At 38.7% G+C, this 19,564-nt stretch overlaps 1 protein-coding gene and 1 pseudogene across 7 annotated transcripts in view; both read right to left on the bottom strand.

The window, feature by feature from the left end:
- LOC125903332 (G-protein coupled receptor 4-like) overlaps positions 1 to 19,564 on the bottom strand; it is a 127,319-nt gene that overhangs the window by 4,768 nt on the left and 102,987 nt on the right. For 4 of the 7 annotated variants that reach the window (XM_049600204.1, XM_049600205.1, XM_049600202.1 and 1 more), the window contains exon 4: positions 16,618 to 17,267. The exons of the other annotated variants lie outside the window; for them this stretch is intronic. In XM_049600204.1, the coding sequence (XP_049456161.1) occupies positions 16,766 to 17,267 (502 nt within the window). In that variant the 3' untranslated portion in view covers positions 16,618 to 16,765. Of the gene's footprint in view, positions 1 to 16,617; positions 17,268 to 19,564 lie in introns of those variants that run through there. 7 annotated transcript variants of the gene reach the window in all.
- LOC125903337 (ovarian cancer G-protein coupled receptor 1-like) lies at positions 952 to 19,468 on the bottom strand (annotated as a pseudogene).

Below are 19,564 nucleotides of genomic sequence, written 5' to 3'. Positions count from 1 at the left end.
ATCAGCAACCATATAACAGGGACGGTAAATGATTGTTATGGCCATGTTAATGCCATTGTTATTGTTTATTAAGTGCCGCCGATGCATATGTTATATGTCACACTATAGGCAGATGCTGTAGTGTTACATGTCAGGCAAAAGGTAAGAGCAAAGGCAGGATAAAGTAGGGACTTTGTAGTGACCCTATAGTGCAATCTCACAGTGGACCAACACCTGCAGATGATATGGCACCCCAAATCATCACTGGACTTTAAGCAACTTGGATTCTGTGCGTCTCTGCTCTTCCTTCAGACTCTGGGATCTTGATTTCTGAATAAAATACAACATTTACTTTCATCTGAAAAGAGGACTGTGGACCTCTGAGTCCAATGCAAACAGCTGGCCCTTTCAGCAATGACCACAGATGAATGTCTTCTGGACAACTGTTAGGTCAGCAGTCTTTCCCATGGTTGTGGTTGTGTGCACTGAACCAGACTGACAGACTGAAGGCTCAGGAAACCTTTGCAGATGTTTTGAGTTAATTAACTGATGAGAGCTCTTCCTCTTCTCAGGACTGTGTGAGTCCACAATATGTACCATTTTCACTTTCTGAAATAACTGACGAGAAATATTGAACTTTGTCACGATATTTTAATTTTTTGAGATGCGCCTGTAAGGCACAATATGCATTAGTGCGAGAGGGAAGTGGGGCTGATAAAACACCACAAAGGAAGTTGTAATCAGCCCATGCATGTTAAGTCTGTATATTCAAGACTTTGCTGTTCTGATGAGTAAATAGCAGCTGAGCTTGTTGCAGGTTTATATACATAAATATTGAACTTACCATTTTATATGTAGCATCTGATAGTTACACATGATCCATATCTCTTATCTTCTTGGCCTTATGCACATGAAATATACTTGAAACAAACTGACTCAGTGAATGTGAAGGAAGGGAGTCCACACCAGATGTATACAATAAGCTGATTTATTTAAAACCAAAGTCATCTTTAACTGGGAGTGGAACAGCATCAGCAATGAAAGCAATACATGGATGCACAAGATGTGTGCTGTGGTGTTGACTGATCAGCCCAGACATCTAAGCCCACAATCATCTGTCACGTCAGTGACCAATACTGTCTCTGTGTGTCACTGGTTCTTCTTGAGAGCTTTGTTGACATACATGCACCAACACACTTAGCCATTTCATTTGACTTCATTTTACCATGTCAGTGAATTAGTACCTACTTCTGCTGTTCTGTTTTTCCATTAGCATCACTGTGAAGTAAGAATTTATCAATATTGTTAAGCACATTGCAGCTGTTGCGTAATCCTGCTCTGAATCACTTCCTACGTGCCTCCCATGAAAACAGCAAAACTATTTGTATAAAATAAAGATTAAAAGATCAAAACAGACACAGTTTGGGACAGACACACATTAGCTATAACCAGTGGCGTCTTTAAGCCTGGCTGTCTGAGGCCTCAGCCCTGAATGTTTTATGAATAGCCCCGGATCTCTGTCTCTCTTTCTCTGCCTACATGAAGCTGACTGTGGACATTTTGTCATCATTCACACTGGACTGCTGATATCATCACTGTCCATTCTGCAACAACACACAGAAGCCAACAGCTTGTCAATGGTCCCTTTCCTCATGAAAATATACAGAAATAAGTCTGCCAGAGGACTCAACTGCACAAATGTTAAAGATAGGTTGTATAGGTTACGTTCATCGATGTCACTGCTTCCCTGTGCCAGGGACAAAATAATGCTGGGCAGGAACAACAGTGTGTAAATAAGCAGCACCAGGACCAACATTCCTACAATTCTTCGTTTTTCGTCAGAGTGGACAGAGATGGAAGCAGACAGGGCTTTGAGGGTCCCACCAAGGAAGAATATGAGCAGTGGGAGAGGAAGGAGGAGGAGGATGCCACCGATGGTTACTGAGTTCCTTCCAGTAATGAGGAGATAGAAAATGACAGTCCCAGGCCCAGACCACGACACAGACCAGCACAGAGACCTTGATGGTTCGTCTGAAGTGGTACCACAGTGGGAAGACGATGACCAAATACCTGCAATACAAGACAGACACAGCTTCAGAATGATATCATAATACAATGGCTGAACACAGAAGTAGGTACACACATACTGGATAGACAGACAGCTACCTTTCCAGGGCGATGCACACCATGACACCAATACTGACCACCAGACAATAGAAGTAAATTAAAAGTGATCCAGGATTAGGTAGCACCGGTGATCATGCAGCAGAGCTGAATGAGGTCGGTAGTGAGAAGGTTGATGACGTAGATCGAACAACATGATCATCTTTCACCTGCAAGAAAACATTGGTGCAAGTTAGAAAGCAGTTGTGAACATGAGGTCCACCTCCTCCCAGATGTGTCATTTTGCTGTGCCCAGAATTTGTTATCAGAGCCATTTATTCACTTTTCATCACGCTCTGTTTTGTGCTGTCTGAAATATCAGAAAAGACACACAGTCACTGACTAGGTTTACATGCACAAAATATTCAGGTTTTTTGCCTTTATTTTGAAAAGACAATATTCCTACTAAGGTGTTTACATGGATAATATAAAAGGATATTCCACTAATATTCATGTTTACATGCAGCCGTGCATACTCTGATAAACATGTCCGTGGAACATGGGATCACTCCTCAAACCTGAATAATACCCTCATATCCCACATGTTTTATTTGGAATATGCAAATTTGGAAAAAGGCCTAATTTGGAATATCCAGACAGAATATGCTGTTTTCATGACCAGCATCAAATTCCAAATATTGGCATATTCAGATTAATAATGGGAGCTTCATGTGCACTGTAACTATGGAGTAATATTTTTCCTGTGAATGTATAAATCATTACAATAATTCATCCAGTCCCCTGACACCTGGCCCCTAACCTAGATCAAGATTTTGGCACAGACAGTAAATAAATAAATATGGTAAAAGTAAAAATATACATACCAGAGAACGAACAGCATAGATGGCCACAAGGGTCAAAGGAAGGCCGATACACATGATGATGATCGTCACCACTTTCATGATGAATTCAACTTGTTCATAACCTCCATAGTTATAGGTGAGGCTGCTGTTGTTGTTCTGTGAAGTGTTGTTAATGTTGACTTCTTCCATTCTTCAGAGTGAAACCTGTTGTTTAATAGATGAGGTTATGGAAATGGAACATGTTGCCTAATATCTGCCGTTATCTAGCAATATTGCTAAAGCTGTGTTGAAACACAAATACAGTAAGCTTACATCCAATATTTAAAAAAAAAAGCTCAATATTTGTTGCATTATCTGCTAATATTAATTAATCAAATTATAAAGTTTCAAATGATTATGCTTCAAAGTAAAACCTAGTGTTTAAGAGATCAAGTTATAGAAAGGGACCATGTTGTTCAGTGATATCACTGAACAGTTTACACTATACCCACACACACACACACAAAAAAAAAAAAGCTCAATATTTTTTAGATTTCTGATCACATAATTGAATCTAATAATACAGTTTCAGGTACAACATGTTCTGGTTACAATATTGTATATGCTGCTGTGAGGTCTTTTCTGCAGCCACAGAACACTGTTCAGTTGTTTCAGTAATTTAATGTAATGTTTAATGTTCATGTAAACGGGTTTAGGACGTTTTGACCGTCTTCTTTACTCGATGCTCCACTACTTGTTGAATGCCCCTCTGCCCTCTGATTATGGAGGAAGAGGTTCACATGGACGAATAATCTCCAATGTCTTTTATGTGCTGATTCATGCTCTTATTTTACAGAAACAACATTAACTGAATCATAAACTGACTGTATCCTGTCCTGGGTTACATAACATATAATCAATATAAAACTGTTCGAGCTAAGTGGACTCACTTCCTGAAATGTCTACGCAGTTGTGGTAATTTCTGTTCTGTCTTACAGTTTTAATTAATTCAAAACTCTGTAGCTTTCTGCATGTTTTTTTGTAACCTTTTCTGCCATTTCATCAAACACATCTGTGTTACGCTGTACACAATCACTCTCTCTTTTAATAATTGAAAGAAAAAGACAGATAATAATCCAAATGAAATAAAACACAGATGGTTTCAACACAGTATTCTGTACTCTGCAGTTTTAAAAAAAATATTTCAAATAATCTCTACATACAGAAAAAAGTAATGTCACAACATTTACCTTTGAAAGCTGCAAGACCACACCAGAATATGTCCTCTGTACCAATGTGTGATGCCTCCAGGTGCTTCACAATAAATATGGTAAGTCAGGAAATGCTGTGTGTTCCTGTTAATCTACACCTCCTCTTCTAAAGAAGATAGCACAGAAGTCGTCAGCCACTAACATGCAATGTACGTAAAGACAGTGAAAATATAATTTTAAATTCTTAAGTTATCTCTTATAAAATTAACCCCTTCAGATCTGATTTTTTCTGCTGAGTAATTTTTTTTTATCCAGCTGATTTTTACTCCTCTTCAGCATAGAAATAAAGGGGAAAAAAGACATTTTTGCAAACTCATGTTTTTATTTGTGTTTTTTCATGTCCATTACAATGGACGCCACGACTAAATGAGCGTAAAATGTCGTAATGTAATAACTAATCAGTTATGACCTAAACACCTGGAACTGGATTTCTGCATAACATACACATGAACTTGTATGATTGTGGGTAACTTCAAGAAATCTGTTTTGCCTTCAGTAATCTATCACGGAACTTCAAAATGCATTGCCATACTTTTTAATATAGAAAGCTAACCATGTAACAACTGATCACACATTGACAAAGCAACTGGAAAAGCATCAGCTTGCTGGGTATTTTCATGTAATCACTCATTTACGATGAGCAGCCTTGAAGCAGTTTCGGTGTGGCACAAAGCACAGGTGGATGTTGCATTTGTCACAAAAGACGTGCGTTTTTCCTGTGCAGTATGGCCTCTTGCATCTGGTGGCCTCTGTCTCATCATCATAATTTGACATGTGGTCAACCATGTCATACTGCACTTCAGGCAAAGGCCTTAAATCCTGAACTTGTGGTCTGTGATGGACACGCTGTGGTTCCGGAGACATACTGGGTCTTCCACGTTTAGCTATGTTGGGATTCACAGGACCACAGATGTTTTGTCATTTGGTAAAATCTAAACTGGAGATTTAAAAGCTTTGTCCTCTGCATGCTCTTTGTCTTTCAAACAAAGAGAGCTAGGTGAAACCCATCTCCACAGGAGGTCTCACCTCACACCTCAGTGAGACACAAGTCTCACAACTTGATTGGACAGTACTGTTACAGTGACATGCCCCTCTGTGATGTCACCAAACTCTAAGCTAAATCCTGCTCCTTTCAAGCCTTCTCTCTCTTGCTCTAGCTGTTGAACAGCTAACACCTTTTTCCGGCTGCGCCTGGAAAAGCAGAAGTCCAGACCCTTGCTCCATAGCCCCAAACCACTAAAGGGAGGGCAATTGATCACAGGCTCTCTTGCAACACAAGGTTTGCAACTAGCTTTCCAGCAACAAGGAACTAAGTGAGTTAGCACCCAGTGTCTAACTCTGCAAGGACCCCGAGCAACCAACTTCCTCGGAGTTTCACCTTTGGAACAAAGGACCCAACAAAGACTTCACCTGGAACCATCTTCCCAGCCTTCTTGTGCCGGCTAACAAAGCAGTACACCACCAAGTGACTCTTTCTCCCATCCATTCAAGGATCGGTAACGTAACAACTGGGCATAGCTTATCGCAGCTTTACAGGCTAAGCAAGACTGGTTAACTTGTTGTATGTGCTTTGATGCTGTTCATTGAGTTATTGTTGTGATTGTTTGCAGCTAGGTCATTGATTAGTTGGCTTCGCCAAAGCTAAGTGTTTAGTTTGCTAATACTGTTCACAAACAGATTCTTGCACACAACTAAACGATCTCTGCACTAATGCAGACCGTTTGCAACACATATCACATTCACACAGACTCATTAACAAATAGGCTTTCAACACAGCTACACCCAAACAGGCATCTCAAAGTTCCCTTCTTTTCCTTTGTCTTTGTCCTGACAACACGGTCAGACAGACACCTCCCCCTGAAGCTCGGCCATGTTGGTAGTTCTCTGTTGTCAGCCATTTTGTTTTGTAGGCCAAATGGCTCTTTGATCACCACACCCGCCTTTGTCTTTCTTTCTCTTCTTTCTCTCTCTCACACACACATATACACACCAAGCTTGTATATAGTTAGTTAGAATGTGTGTCTTTTGGTTTGCTTTGCTAGTGAATAAATATAATTCTTTGGAATCATGCCTGCTGTCTGTTGTGAATGAATAGTCAACCTCTGCTGCGTCAAGAACTCCAAAATCCTTCAGGCGTTACTGTTAATTCTGGTTATTGTCATTAATTTAATTATTAATCAAAACTTCAAATTAATAGTTTAGCATATTTTATGAGACTGATATTTTTAACTGGCTATCATTTTGTCTGAGAATGTCCGAGTGTATGAGAATGGCTATACGCACTGTGATTGGCTCATCGCGTTTGAGGGCAGGACTTAGCTATAGGTCAATTGTGAAAGCTCTCTCATTTTCTTCTTACATTCTTTGTTTACCTAGATCTTTTTTTTAAAAAAAAATCTGAATACTGCATCTTTGTGCATGTTTTTATTTGTTTTTTTGTACACAATCATATACTTATAATTCTCCCAATTTAAAGGAAAAACACAGTAAACACACAGTAGTATGTACAGCTACAGTGCAATGCTGTCAGCTTCTTAAATGTTGCATAATCATTTCTTGACTGTTTGCATCGTTTTTAATAATCTATATAATATGATGTCACAAAATTGACCTTTAAAAGCGACGAGACCCTGCACGAATGAGTTCCCTACACCAATGTCTCCTCAGCATCCAAATGGTCGACAATAAATATGGCAAATTGTAACATGCAGTTGGTTGATGATAATCTACACAGCGGACATTATTTCTTACAGAAGAGTTTCAAAGCCACCATATCTACACAGTGCGTCATGACAGTCCAGCACCGCCTATTAAACTTTGCTAACCCTCTGCCTCTGAACAGATATCAGTGTGGTTGTAGAATGTTGTGCATTTCCTGCTAATAATGTCTTTATCTTCCTCTGATAGTTCAACTGAAAACGCAAAGCTTCTTTTCTCAATAATGTCCTGAAAACACCCTGCGACACTTACAGATGTGACAAGGACATGAGTCTGTTAAAAACGGGTCTCACGGCTTAGAGATCGAACACTGAGAAGTGCCATATCTATTTTTTCCTATCCAGTCCCTGTTAGTGCAGGATGTCAAACATTCTAAGGACTTAAGTGTAGTGTGACATCACAACTATTTATATTAAATAGAGATTTAAAAAAGTAAAACACACAGCGAGACATACACTAGCTGTGACTAGGAAAAAGTAAACAGCTATATGTGGTGCTGGCCAAATGAATACTTGTAAATATGACATTAGACTACATGTGAGCAATGATCAAATATCATTTGGTAATTTGGGTAAAAAAAAAAAAAAAGAAGCTAATTTTGTCTGTGGTTGCAGTACTTCTGAGTTATATTCCAATATACACCATGAGACAACAGAGTTCTACCATGTTTTTAATTCAGTGAGTTAGTCAAATGCAGACATTCCCAGTTTTATCAAGAGATAGATTTTTTAATTGAATTTCCAAGAACTGTACAATTTTATATACTATAACATAAAATAATTAGTCCATAATGTCAAGCATATAAAAGCAAAATACTTGCCCTGAATCAAAACTTAAAAACTAGCATTTTTACCAGTAAAACACCAAAAATAAAACATTATTCAGTAAAAAAAAAAGGAAAATGTCATCAAAACTTGCTTTTTAAGTCTTAAATAAAAACAAAAACAATTAAAATGAGGTTTAGGAATAAGACGGCATATCAGCTTGAGCTCAGTGAATAAAAAATATCTGGTTTGCTCCTGTGATTAAAGGATAACAATGAAAAACTAACAAACTAATAAATGTGTATTTTATTTACATTTGTTGAAGCGTCATGATGAACCAGAGCAGGTTTAAATCATTTCCTGTCAAGCAGAACTCCCATAGCAAATTCAAGACTCTTTTGTTTTTACTTGTCTTAGTTTTTGACAGGGTGTCCAAACTTTTGAATGGGGACCAGATAAAATAATGTGAAAATACCTGCCAACTGATTCTCGTATTAAGTGGGTTTAAAAAAAAGTGAGACAAATGCAACCATTTTTATCTTTTAATGATTTATAACTACTTGATGCCTATCTACAAACTGTATGATAGTCCTGTCATTGTGAAGTGAAAGGCAAAAATGTGAAGTGATCTTACTCAATTAACCTTTATTGTGTAAAGGGCCACATGTGGTATATTTTGAAAGTCAAGCCGAGGGCCAATTAAAATTTGTCTGTGGGCCACAATTGGCCCCTGGGCCAGACTTTGGACAATGCCTGGTTTATGGCGATCTGTCATAGAGGTTGAAACAGTTTACTATGCTTCTCTGAGGCTTGTTACCAGTTGTAAAGCTCTGACTCCTCACTGAGTTATGGTCTGCTCTGGCCATCCTGTCATTGGTACACTTTATATATAAGGCAATTCTTGGACTGCTCTCATGTGTCTTTGTCAGGCAGAATTTCATTATGCTAACAGTTCCAAATGCCCTATGGAAATTGCAAAAAGTGCGTTTATGTATTCTGCCCCCTCGGCATACAATATAATGCAGAATGAATGAAACTCATGAAATTAATCTTGTTAAACACTTTAATTCCAGAATGAAAGGTCATAGATTCTGTAAGATGTCAATGTTTTTAATTTACCTGGTTACATACTAACTCTTTTCATCGTTTTCTCTAAATTGTGAGCTCCTTTTGCTTTTTTTTACTTCCTTTTCCTGAATAAAATTTCAAAAAAGGCAAGTTGGTATCGACAGTTCGGTGTCTTATTGGAAATCATATCAGTCGATGACAGAATCTGTCTCTATCTAGCTGCCTACACGTCTCCCTCTATTGTCTCTCCGCCTGGAGCTGACTGTGGATATGTGTTCATCATCACTACTGCTGGAGTGTTGATATTGTTCCTGTCCATTTTGCAACAACACACAGAAGCCAACAGCTTGTCAATGGTCCCTTTCCTAATGAAAACATACAGAAATAAGTCTGTAAGAGGACTCAACCGAAGAAACACAGGAAACAGGCTTCTGTAGATACCCCTATATCTGGCTTCTTTTACCAATAACAAAATAATGCTGGGCAGGAACAACAGTGTGCAAATAAGCAGCACCAGGACCAACATTCCTACAATTCTTCGTTTTTCATCAGAGTGGACAGAGATGGAAGCAGACAGGGCTTTGAGGGTCCCACCCAGGAAGAATATTAGCAGTGGGAGAGGAAGAAAACAGAAGAAGGTGAGGATGGTTTCTTGAACCTCCACATCATTGCAGACAAATAAAGGGAGTATGAAGACAAGAGGAAGGACCCAGACCACGACACAGACCACCACAGATATCTTGATGGTTCGTCTGAAGCAGTACCGCAGTGGGCAGGCAATGACCAGATACCTGCAATACAAGGTAGACACAGCTTCAGGATTATACAGTCCGAGCTTTACACATACTGGATGGACAGACTGATACCTTTCCAAGGCGATGCACCACATGAACCACCACTGACCCCCACACAGAAGTAGTAAATATGTGTGAAAATATCAACTATCATCCCGTCCTTAAGTTGTGCCACCTCAGCGATCATGCACCAGAGTTGAATGAGGTCAGAAATGAGAAGGTTGATGATGAAGATTGGAGCAACATGATCATTTCGCACCTGCAGGAAATGGAAAGAAAATAAACAGTTGTAAACACGATCTGAACTCCACCTCTCCCAAAATAAGTCATCTTGTTCTGCTCTGTAATTGCAGTCAGAGCCATTTATACATTTTTCATCAATCTCTGTTTTGTGCTGTCGAATACGTCAGTTATGACACACTGGCTAATCACTTGACATTAATCAGGATGACATTACCAGAAGATGTCTTTATGTTAATGTCAACTTGTCATGACAAAGACAACATCTGGTAATGTCACTTTAATTAATGTCAAGTTGTCAAATCAAGACAACCCAACCAATGTCAACTTGTCATTACAGAAAACGAATGACACTTAATGACAGCAGTCATAAACGTTTATGACATGTACATAATGTTTATGACAAGTTCATGACAGTGTCATGTCATAGTTATAACAGTGTCATGTCACCCTTATGTAGATACCTTCAAGTAAAGTGTTACCTAATTTTCTAATTGTGCATGCTCTCTGATTTTCTTCTTACATTCTTCGTTTACCCAGATCTTTTTTTTTCAATTCAAATACTGCATCTTTGTGCATGTTTTTATGTTTTTTTTATATATATATTTTTTTATAATTATAATTATAATTCTCCCAAATTAAAGGAAAAACACAGTAAACACACAGTTTAATGTACAGCTACAGTCCAAAGTTGTCAGCTTCTTAAATGTTGTAAATGTTGCATAATCACCTCCTGACTGTTTATAGTGTCCAAATGGTCTACAATAAATATGGCAAATTGTAACATGCAGTTCGTTGACGATAATCTACACAGCGGATATTTGCAGGACCATCATCTCTTGAGAAAGAGAGAAAACTTAAGTGTGAGAGGAGGGTCAGGCCGATAAAGCATCACAAAGCAAGTGGTAATCAGCTCCTGCATGTTAGGTCTGTATGTTTAAGATTTTGCAGCTTTGATGAGTCAACAGCAGCTGAGCTTGTAATGCTAAAATATTCTCAGTCATGTGGATCATATTGTTTCGATGCAACTATAAAAAATAAAAAACATTAATATGTTCATGCAGTGAAAACTGTTGCACACATGGACCAGTCAAGGACCACCATATCTACACAGTGCGTCATGACAGTCCAGCACCGCCTGTAACTTTGCTAACCGCCTGCCTCTGAACAGATATCAAAGTGTGGTTGTAGAATGTTCTGCATTTCCTGCTAATAATGTCTTTATCTTCCTCTGATAGTTCAACTGAGAAACCAAAGCTTCTTTTCTCAATAATGACCTGAAAACACCCTGCGACACTTGCAGATGTGACGAGGACACGCCTGTCAAAAACAGGTCTCATGGCTTAGAGATCGAACACTGAGAAGTGCCATATCTATTTTTTCCTATCCAGTCCCTGTTAGTGCAGGACGTCGAACATTCTAAGGACTTAAGTAACACCACAACTGTATATATTCAATAGAGATTTAAACCCACCCAAATTTTGTCTGTGGTTGCAGTACTTCTGAGTTATATTCCAATATATACCATAAGACAATAGAGTTCTACCATGTTTTTAATTCAGTGAGTTAGTCAAAGGCAGACACATTTTATCTAATTTCCACAAACTGTACAATTTTATAGCCTATAACATTAATTGACTTATGGCTAAGTCCCGCCCTCAAATGTGATGAGCCAATCACAGTGCATATAGCCATTCCCATACACTTGGACATTCTCTGCCTGGACATTTATTGAAATGCATTACAGAATGTCAGTTTGGTTTATGAGCTTTTTCGAAGATTTGAACGGTGTGCATGGGGTACATGCAACTCCGACACAAGGTATCCTGAGAGGCTGGGCGACGAAGTGCATTTTTTACCCTTTCATAAACCACATCTCAACCGAGAAAAGTGTCTCCTTTGGATAAAGTTGTGTGGTAACGTTAGACCACAACATCAACTCAACGTGAATAAGATTAACAAGGATGTCTACATCTGTTCTAAGGTAAGTCAACATTGTGTTTGAGGCAACATATTGTCACTTTGCTGGAAAGAAATATGAAGTTATCTTTAACATCTCTAGCTAACGTTAGCTAAAGTTAGCCTAACATTAGCTCCTAGCTGCGTTGTTCATCATGCCACCTTGTTTGCTGGGAGTTCATTAGTCTATTTTGTTCTAATTTTGTACTTTGATGATTGTACATCACTGTTAGCTGTTGTCCATAGGGCTCTAGTTAAGCTAACGTTAACTTCTGGAGCTTAGCTTCATTAACTTATCTGTAATGGCAGAGATAACAAAGGTTGGCAAACATTATGCTGAATGATTCAGTGTAAATACTGTAGCACCAAACTAACAGAGACACTCTTGGTAAAGATGGTAAAAAGGCCGTTATCCTTTTCTCATATTCTGAGCCAAAAACCTTAACTTCAGTGGCACTTTAACTTGTTGTCTTTGATGGCGACGGCAACGAGATGCGGTTCACAAGCGTACGCTGTGACCTGTAAATTCTGGCTTGTAATTTAAGCTTTTCATCGAGCTTCTCAACAATAAAATGATGAATATATCCCTCCAATGCGTAGTTTAGGCCCTTTTGGTTACTCCTCAATGACATCTGATCGTTATGTCCCCCAAAATTATCAATTGCCTCCTGCGAAACACCATGTACTGTGACACCTGCCATTGCGCCGCTCACTGAATGTTGATAGTTTGGCCGAGCGAGTGGAGGGGGGCGTGGCTTAGCCATAGGTCAATTATAATAACTCCATAATGCCGAGCATATAAAAGCCCTCCTAAAAACTAGCATTCCTATCACGAAAACACCAAAAATGAAACATTATTAAGCTTTTTTGAGTATGTTGTTTAGTTTATTTGTAGAAAAAAGAGAAACAAACAGACACCAAAAAAGGAAAACTTTCTTAAGAATTGTTAAGATGCTTTTAAGTGTTAAATACAATCAAAAACACTTAAAATAAAGGTTTAGGAATAAGACGGCATAGCAGTTTTGAGCTCAGTACACGAAAAAAAAATCTGGTTTGCTTCTGTGATTAAAGGATAAAATGACAAACTAACAGACTAAATGTGGTTTGTGCCAGGCGGACATGATTGCCAGTATTTTTTCATTATTGCAAGAAATTCCATTGACTCATTGACAAGTCAAAAATGTGTTTTATCTGAAGGAAACATGCAATATTTACATCTAAGATCATAGAAAAATAGTCAACCAAGTGCAATGATGTCCTCCAAGACAACATTTGTTTTTCAGTTTCAGTTATATATTGGGGGGACATTTTGGGCAGTGGTGCACATGTCCTCAATGTACATGGTGACTAAGGCCCTGTCAGCATGCATAATTAGGCTGCAGTTGTCTGGGTGCGCAAAGGTGAAGTGTGCTGGTCTTGTCATACAAAGTTTGATGGAGTGTCAACTGGACAATATGGAGATATTTGCATCTTGAAAGCCAGACTACAAATGTGGATAGACAGGGAGAAACACACGCAAGTGTAAGACGTGGTAAGATACGATATTCCTCACTATATGAAGTGACTGATAACAGGATCTGTATAATGGGTTGTAAAGAAATTCGTCAGGTTTTTATTTTCTAGACAATTAATCTGGATTTATAGCGTGATGGGATGACAGCACAATGATGTGTGTGATATCACTGGAAAGATCTAGTTCTGCGCTTTCATGTGATATGCGTCGCATTTCTGTGCGAGCCTGCATTCGCGAGTAATCCATCCAAGAGTAATGTGTATGCAAAGCTGTATGAAAGCTTTGTTATACATAATTTTGATGTAACTTTATCTTTTTTTTTCGCTGTGAAAACATTGGACTACCGACAAGTAGTCCAATGTTGGTCTTGTTGGAAAGCTTGTTGGAAAGCTACAATTCCGGTGTTTCACGTGATATGTGTGGCTTCTCGCTATGACGCACGGTCGCGGAGAAAATCAATAAAGACCAGGTGTGAATTTGGACGCACTATGCGTCGTTCGGGCCCATAGGATTAAACTCTCTTCATTGGTACACTATATAAGGCAATTCTTGGACTGCTCTCATACTACCTGTGTGTCTTCATCAGGCAGAAAAGTGTGAGACAATACTCTTTGCAATTGCATTATGCTTTCTATTCCAAATGCAGCAATAAAAGCATGTGGTTAAGTTTAGAAAAAAAAACATCATGGTTTGGCTCTACATTCATATGGGAAGCAAACCGGGCTCCTGGGTGGACAACCAGTTCTCACTCCAAAGTCATCAAAATCGGGCGCTTTGGCAGTGACTTGCGGCATCAGACACTGACGAAAAAAACTGTCCTTCAGTGCCGGCACTGTTGTAGTTTAACGGCGTTCTGCGGCATCAGGGAAACACAGCGGGACAAGAATTAAGGCGGCGGATGGGTTCTTTTTTCTGAAACCTAACCACGTGTTTTTGTTGCCTAAACCCAACCACTTGCATTCACTGCTGGAGGAAAAAAAGCTTAAATTTGTGTTGTATTGACATAGTGTGTTTATTTTGAGAGAGACTGTATGTAAACAGTAAATTTCCTGTGAAAACTGAAGTGTATTTTGAAAGAAGACAATGCATGTAACAGGCAGAACTTGACACGGCCCCATCAACAACCAACGCACTCCAGGGTACCTTGCACTTGGTATGTTGACGTGGAAAGTCCATGACCAAACGTCAATATGTATCGAGGTTGGTGTGAGAATGTGTCGTGAAAGTCTAGAGTTTGTTGGACCAATCACCACCCCACCCACACATCCTACAAGGACTTTCCAGCTCCTTGTATTGCTTCAGAACCAGCAGCTTTTCAATATGACACCATCCTGTCACGTATCATGCCACCCCAAAGGTGTCGTCCAGTGATGGATCATAACACTGCAAAAGGTTCATTACAAACTGACAGCGTCTGGTGGCATATCATACCACTGCAAAAGGTCTTGGCATCAGTGTCTGATGCCAAAATGGCATATAGTTTTAGATAGTACAAGGTCCTGTGACGTACATGTTGCTTGTTTCAGGAATGGAATTTGAATGCCAGTGTAAACTGGTTGAGGATGTTTTGCCTGTCTTCTGAACTGGATGCTCCACTACTGGTTGAATGCCGCTCTGACCTCTGATTTTTGGATTTTTAATTCACTTGATGAACCATTTGTTTTACCTTTTGTGTAAAGTTTCATGCTGTTATTTCATGAAACATCTTATACTGAATCATAAGAGTTGCATGGACAGGAAGAAGGAACAGACAGAGAGAGGGGAGAGGCTGAGGAGTCAGCAGCAAGGTTTAACACTATGGCATGAGAATATATTACATTAAAATGTGAATGTTTAACAGCATTGAAAATATATTGTTACAGTATCACATAAAATATTTTATTCATCTGTTTCTAGTTCTTCAGCAAAAGACTTAAAAGTCTTTGAAAATGCATGTTTAAAACAAAAACAAAAACTGCATTTTTTTCATGCCTAAAGATTAATGATGGTTTAGAACATACAGTAAACAGTAGAAAATGTAAAAAGAGCCTTTCTCAGCATGTTCTAAATAAATAGACAAGTGTACTTTCTAATGTTTATCGATTTCCTATTAATTGTGCATCTCATTTTCTTTGTTCATTCGAATTTTTTTCCTTGCAGTTTATGGAAAAAGAGTGAAACACCCAAGTGTAATAAAACAGAGCTGGTTTAAACACAGTTTTCTGCAGCTACAGCCCAAAGCTGCCAGCTTCTTAAATGTTGCATAATCACTTCCTAATTGTTTATAGTGCCTCTATCTTTAAAAAAAAAAACAAAAAAACAAAAACTTTATAGTATAATGTCACAAAATTTACCTTTGAAAGCTGAAAGGCTCCACCTGAATGAGTCTTCTACATGAAAGTCCGTCGTGTCCTCAGCATTCTAAGTTTCTAATAAATATGGTAAGTTGCAACATGCAGTATAGGTCAATGATACACCTACAGCACACGGAGGAGGTGTTGGCTATCATTATCTTTGAAGGTAGACAGGAAATGTGGGACTGGACTGTGTGAGTCCACAATATATACTATTTTCACTTTCTGAAATAACTGACGAGAAATATTGAACTTTGCCACGATATTTTGATTTTTTGAGATGCGCCTGTAAGGCACAATATGCATTAGTGCAAGAGGGAAGTGGGGTTGATAAAACACCACAAAGGAAGTTGTAATCAGCCCATGCATGTTAAGTCTGTATATTCAAGACTTTGCTGTTCTGATGAGTGAATAGCAGCTGAGCTTGTTGCAGGTTTATATACATAAATATTGAATTTACCATTTTATAAGTAGCATCTGATAGTTACACATGATCCACATCTCTTATCTTCTTGGCCTTATGCACATGAAATATACTTGACACAAAATGGCTCAGTGAATGTGAAGGAAGGGAGTCCACACCAGATGTATACAATAAGCTGATTTATTTAAAACCAAAGTCATCTTTAACTGGGAGTGGAACAGCATCAGCAATGAAAGCAATACATGGATGCACAAGATGTGTGCTGTGGTGTTGACTAATCAGCCCAGACATCTAAGCCCACAATCATCTGTCACGTCAGTGACCAATACTGTCTCTGTGTGTCACTGGTTCTTCTTGAGAACTTTGTCGACATACATGCACCAACACACTGACCCATTTCATTTGACTTCATTTTACCATGTCAGTGAATTAGTACCTACTTCTGCTGTTCTGTTTTTCCATTAGCATCACTGTGAAGTAAGAATTTATCAATATTGTTAAGCACATTGCAGCTGTTGCGTAATCCTGCTCTGAATCACTTCCTACCTCCCACGAAAACAGCAAAACTATTTGTATAAAATAAAGATTAAAAATCAAAACAAACACAGTTTGGGACAGACACACATTAGCTATAACCAGTGGCGTCTTTAAGCCTGGCTGTCTGAGGCCTCAGCCCTGAATGTTTTATGAATAGCCCCGGATCTCTGTCTCTCTTTCTCTGCCTACATGAAGCTGACTGTGGACATTTTGTCATCATTCACACTGGACTGCTGATATCATCACTGTCCATTCTGCAACAACACACAGAAGCCAACAGCTTGTCAATGGTCCCTTTCCTCATGAAAATATACAGAAATAAGTCTGCCAGAGGACTAAACTGCACAAATGTTAAAGACAGGTTGCTTAGCTTACGTTCATCGATAACACTGCTTCCCCATGCCAGGGACAAAATAATGGTGGGCAGGAACAACAGTGTGTAAATAAGCAGCACCAGGACCAACATTCCTACAATTCTTCGTTTTTCGTCAGAGTGGACAGAGATGGAAGCAGACAGGGCTTTGAGGGTCCCACCAAGGAAGAATATGAACAGTGGGAGAGGAAGGAGGAGGAGGATGCCATGGATGGTTGCTGGATTCCTTGCAGCACTAAGAAGACAGGAAATGACAGCAGGAAGGGCCCAGACCACGACACAGACCAGCACAGAGACCTTGATGGTTCGTCTGAAGCGGTACCACAATGGGCAGGCGATGACCAAATACCTGCAATACAAGACAGACACAGCTTCAGAATGATATCATAACACAATGGCTGAACACAGAAGTAGGTACACACATACTGGATAGACAGACAGCTACCTTTCCAGGGCGATGCACACCATGAAACCAATACTGCCCAGCAGACAATAGCCGTAAATTGGAAGTAAGATAAATCCACCACTGAGTAACCAGTTCTTAGGTAGCACCCAAGCAATCATACAGCAGAGCTGAATGAGGTCGGTAATGAGAAGGTTGATGACGTAGATCGGAACAACATGATCATCTTTCACCTGCAAGAAAACATTGGTGCAAGTTAGAAAGCAGTTGTGAACATGAGGTCCACCTCCTCCCAGATGTGTCATTTTGCTGTGCCCAGAATTTGTTATCAGAGCCATTTATTCACTTTTCATCACGCTCTGTTTTGTGCTGTCTGAAATATCAGAAAAGACACACAGTCACTGACTAGGTTTACATGCACAAAATATTCAGTTTTTTGCCTTTATTCTGAAAAGACAATATTCCTACTAAGGTGTTTACATGGATAATATAAAAGGATATTCCACTAATATTCATGTTTACATACAATGCATACTCTGATAAACATGCCCGTGGAACATGGGATCACTCCTCAAACCTGAATAATACCCTCATATCCCACATGTTTTATTTGGAATATGCAAATTTGGGAAAAGGCCTAATTTGGAATATCCAGACAGAATATGCTGTTTTCATGACCAGCATCAAATTCCAAATATTGGCATATTCAGATTAATAATGGGAGCTTTATGTGCACTGTAACTATGGAGTAATATTTTTCCTGTGAATGTATAAATCATTACAATAATTCATCCAGTCCCCTGACACCTGGCCCCTAACCTAGATCAAGATTTTGGCACAGACAGTAAATAAATAAATATGGTAAAAGTAAAAATATACATACCAGAGAACGAACAGCATAGATGGCCACAAGGGTCAAAGGAAGGCCGATACACATGATGATGATCGTCACCACTTTCATGATGAATTTAACTTGTTCATTAAAATCATAGGTGAGGCTGCTGTTGTTGTTCTGTGAAGTGTTGTTAATGTTGACTTCTTCCATTCTTCAGAGTGAAACCTGTTGTTTAAGAGATGAGGTTATGGAAATGGAACATGTTGCCTAATATCTGGCGTTATCTAGCAATATCGCTAAAGCTGTGTCGTGCAAGGTCACACAAACACAAATACAGTCGGCCTACATCCAATATTAAAAAAAAAAAGCTCAGTATTTGTTGCATTATCTGCTCATATTAATTAATCAAATTATACAGTTTCAAATCATTATTCTTCAAAGTAAAACCTAGTGTTTAAGAGATCAAGTTATAGAAAGGGACCATGTTGTTCAGTGATATCACTGAACAGTTTACACTATACCCACACAAAAAAAAAGAAATAAATCAAAGCTCAATATTTGTTAGATTTCTGCTCATATAATTTAATCAAATAATACAGTTTCAGGTACAACATGTTCTGGTTACAATATTGTATATGCTGCTGTGAGGTCTTTTCTGCAGCCACAGAACACTGTTCAGTTGTTTCAGTAATTTAATGTAATGTTTAATGTTCATGTAAACGGGTTTAGGACGTTTGACCGTTCTCTTTACTCGATGCTCCACTACTTGTTGAATGCCCCTCTGCCCTCTGATTATGGAGGAAGAGGTTCACATGGACGAATAATCTCCAATGTCTTTTATGTACTGATTCATGCTCTTATTTTACAGAAACAACATTAACTGAATCATAAACTGACTGTATCCTGTCCTGGGTTACAAACATATAATCAACAGAAAACTGTTGGAGCTAAGTGGACTCACTTCCTGAAATGTCTACGCAGTCGTGGTAATTTCTGTTCAGTCTTACAGTTTTAATTAATTCAAAACTCTGTAGCTTTCTGCATGTTTTTTTGTAACCTTTTCTGCCATTTCATTAAACACATCTTTGTTACACTGTTACACAATCACTCTCTCTTTTAATAATTGAAAGAAAAAGACAGATAATAATCCAAATGAAATAAAACACAGTTGGTTTCAACACAGTATTCTGTGCTCTGCAGTTAAACAAATATTTCAAATAATCTCTACATACAGAGAAAAGTAATGTCACAACATTTACCTTTGAAAGCTGTAAGACCACACCAGAATAAGTCCTCTGTACCAATGTGTGATGCCTCCAAACGCTTCACAATAAATATGGTAAGTCAGGAAATGCTGTGAGTTCCTGTTAATCTGCACCTCCTCATCAAAAGAAGATAGCGCAGAAGT

This window comes from Epinephelus fuscoguttatus, linkage group LG16 (genome assembly GCF_011397635.1).
Source record: "Epinephelus fuscoguttatus linkage group LG16, E.fuscoguttatus.final_Chr_v1".
Lineage (NCBI taxonomy): Eukaryota > Metazoa > Chordata > Actinopteri > Perciformes > Serranidae > Epinephelus > Epinephelus fuscoguttatus.
The sequence above is the reverse complement of the archived record's forward strand: the minus strand, read 5'-3'. Positions and strand labels throughout refer to the sequence as shown.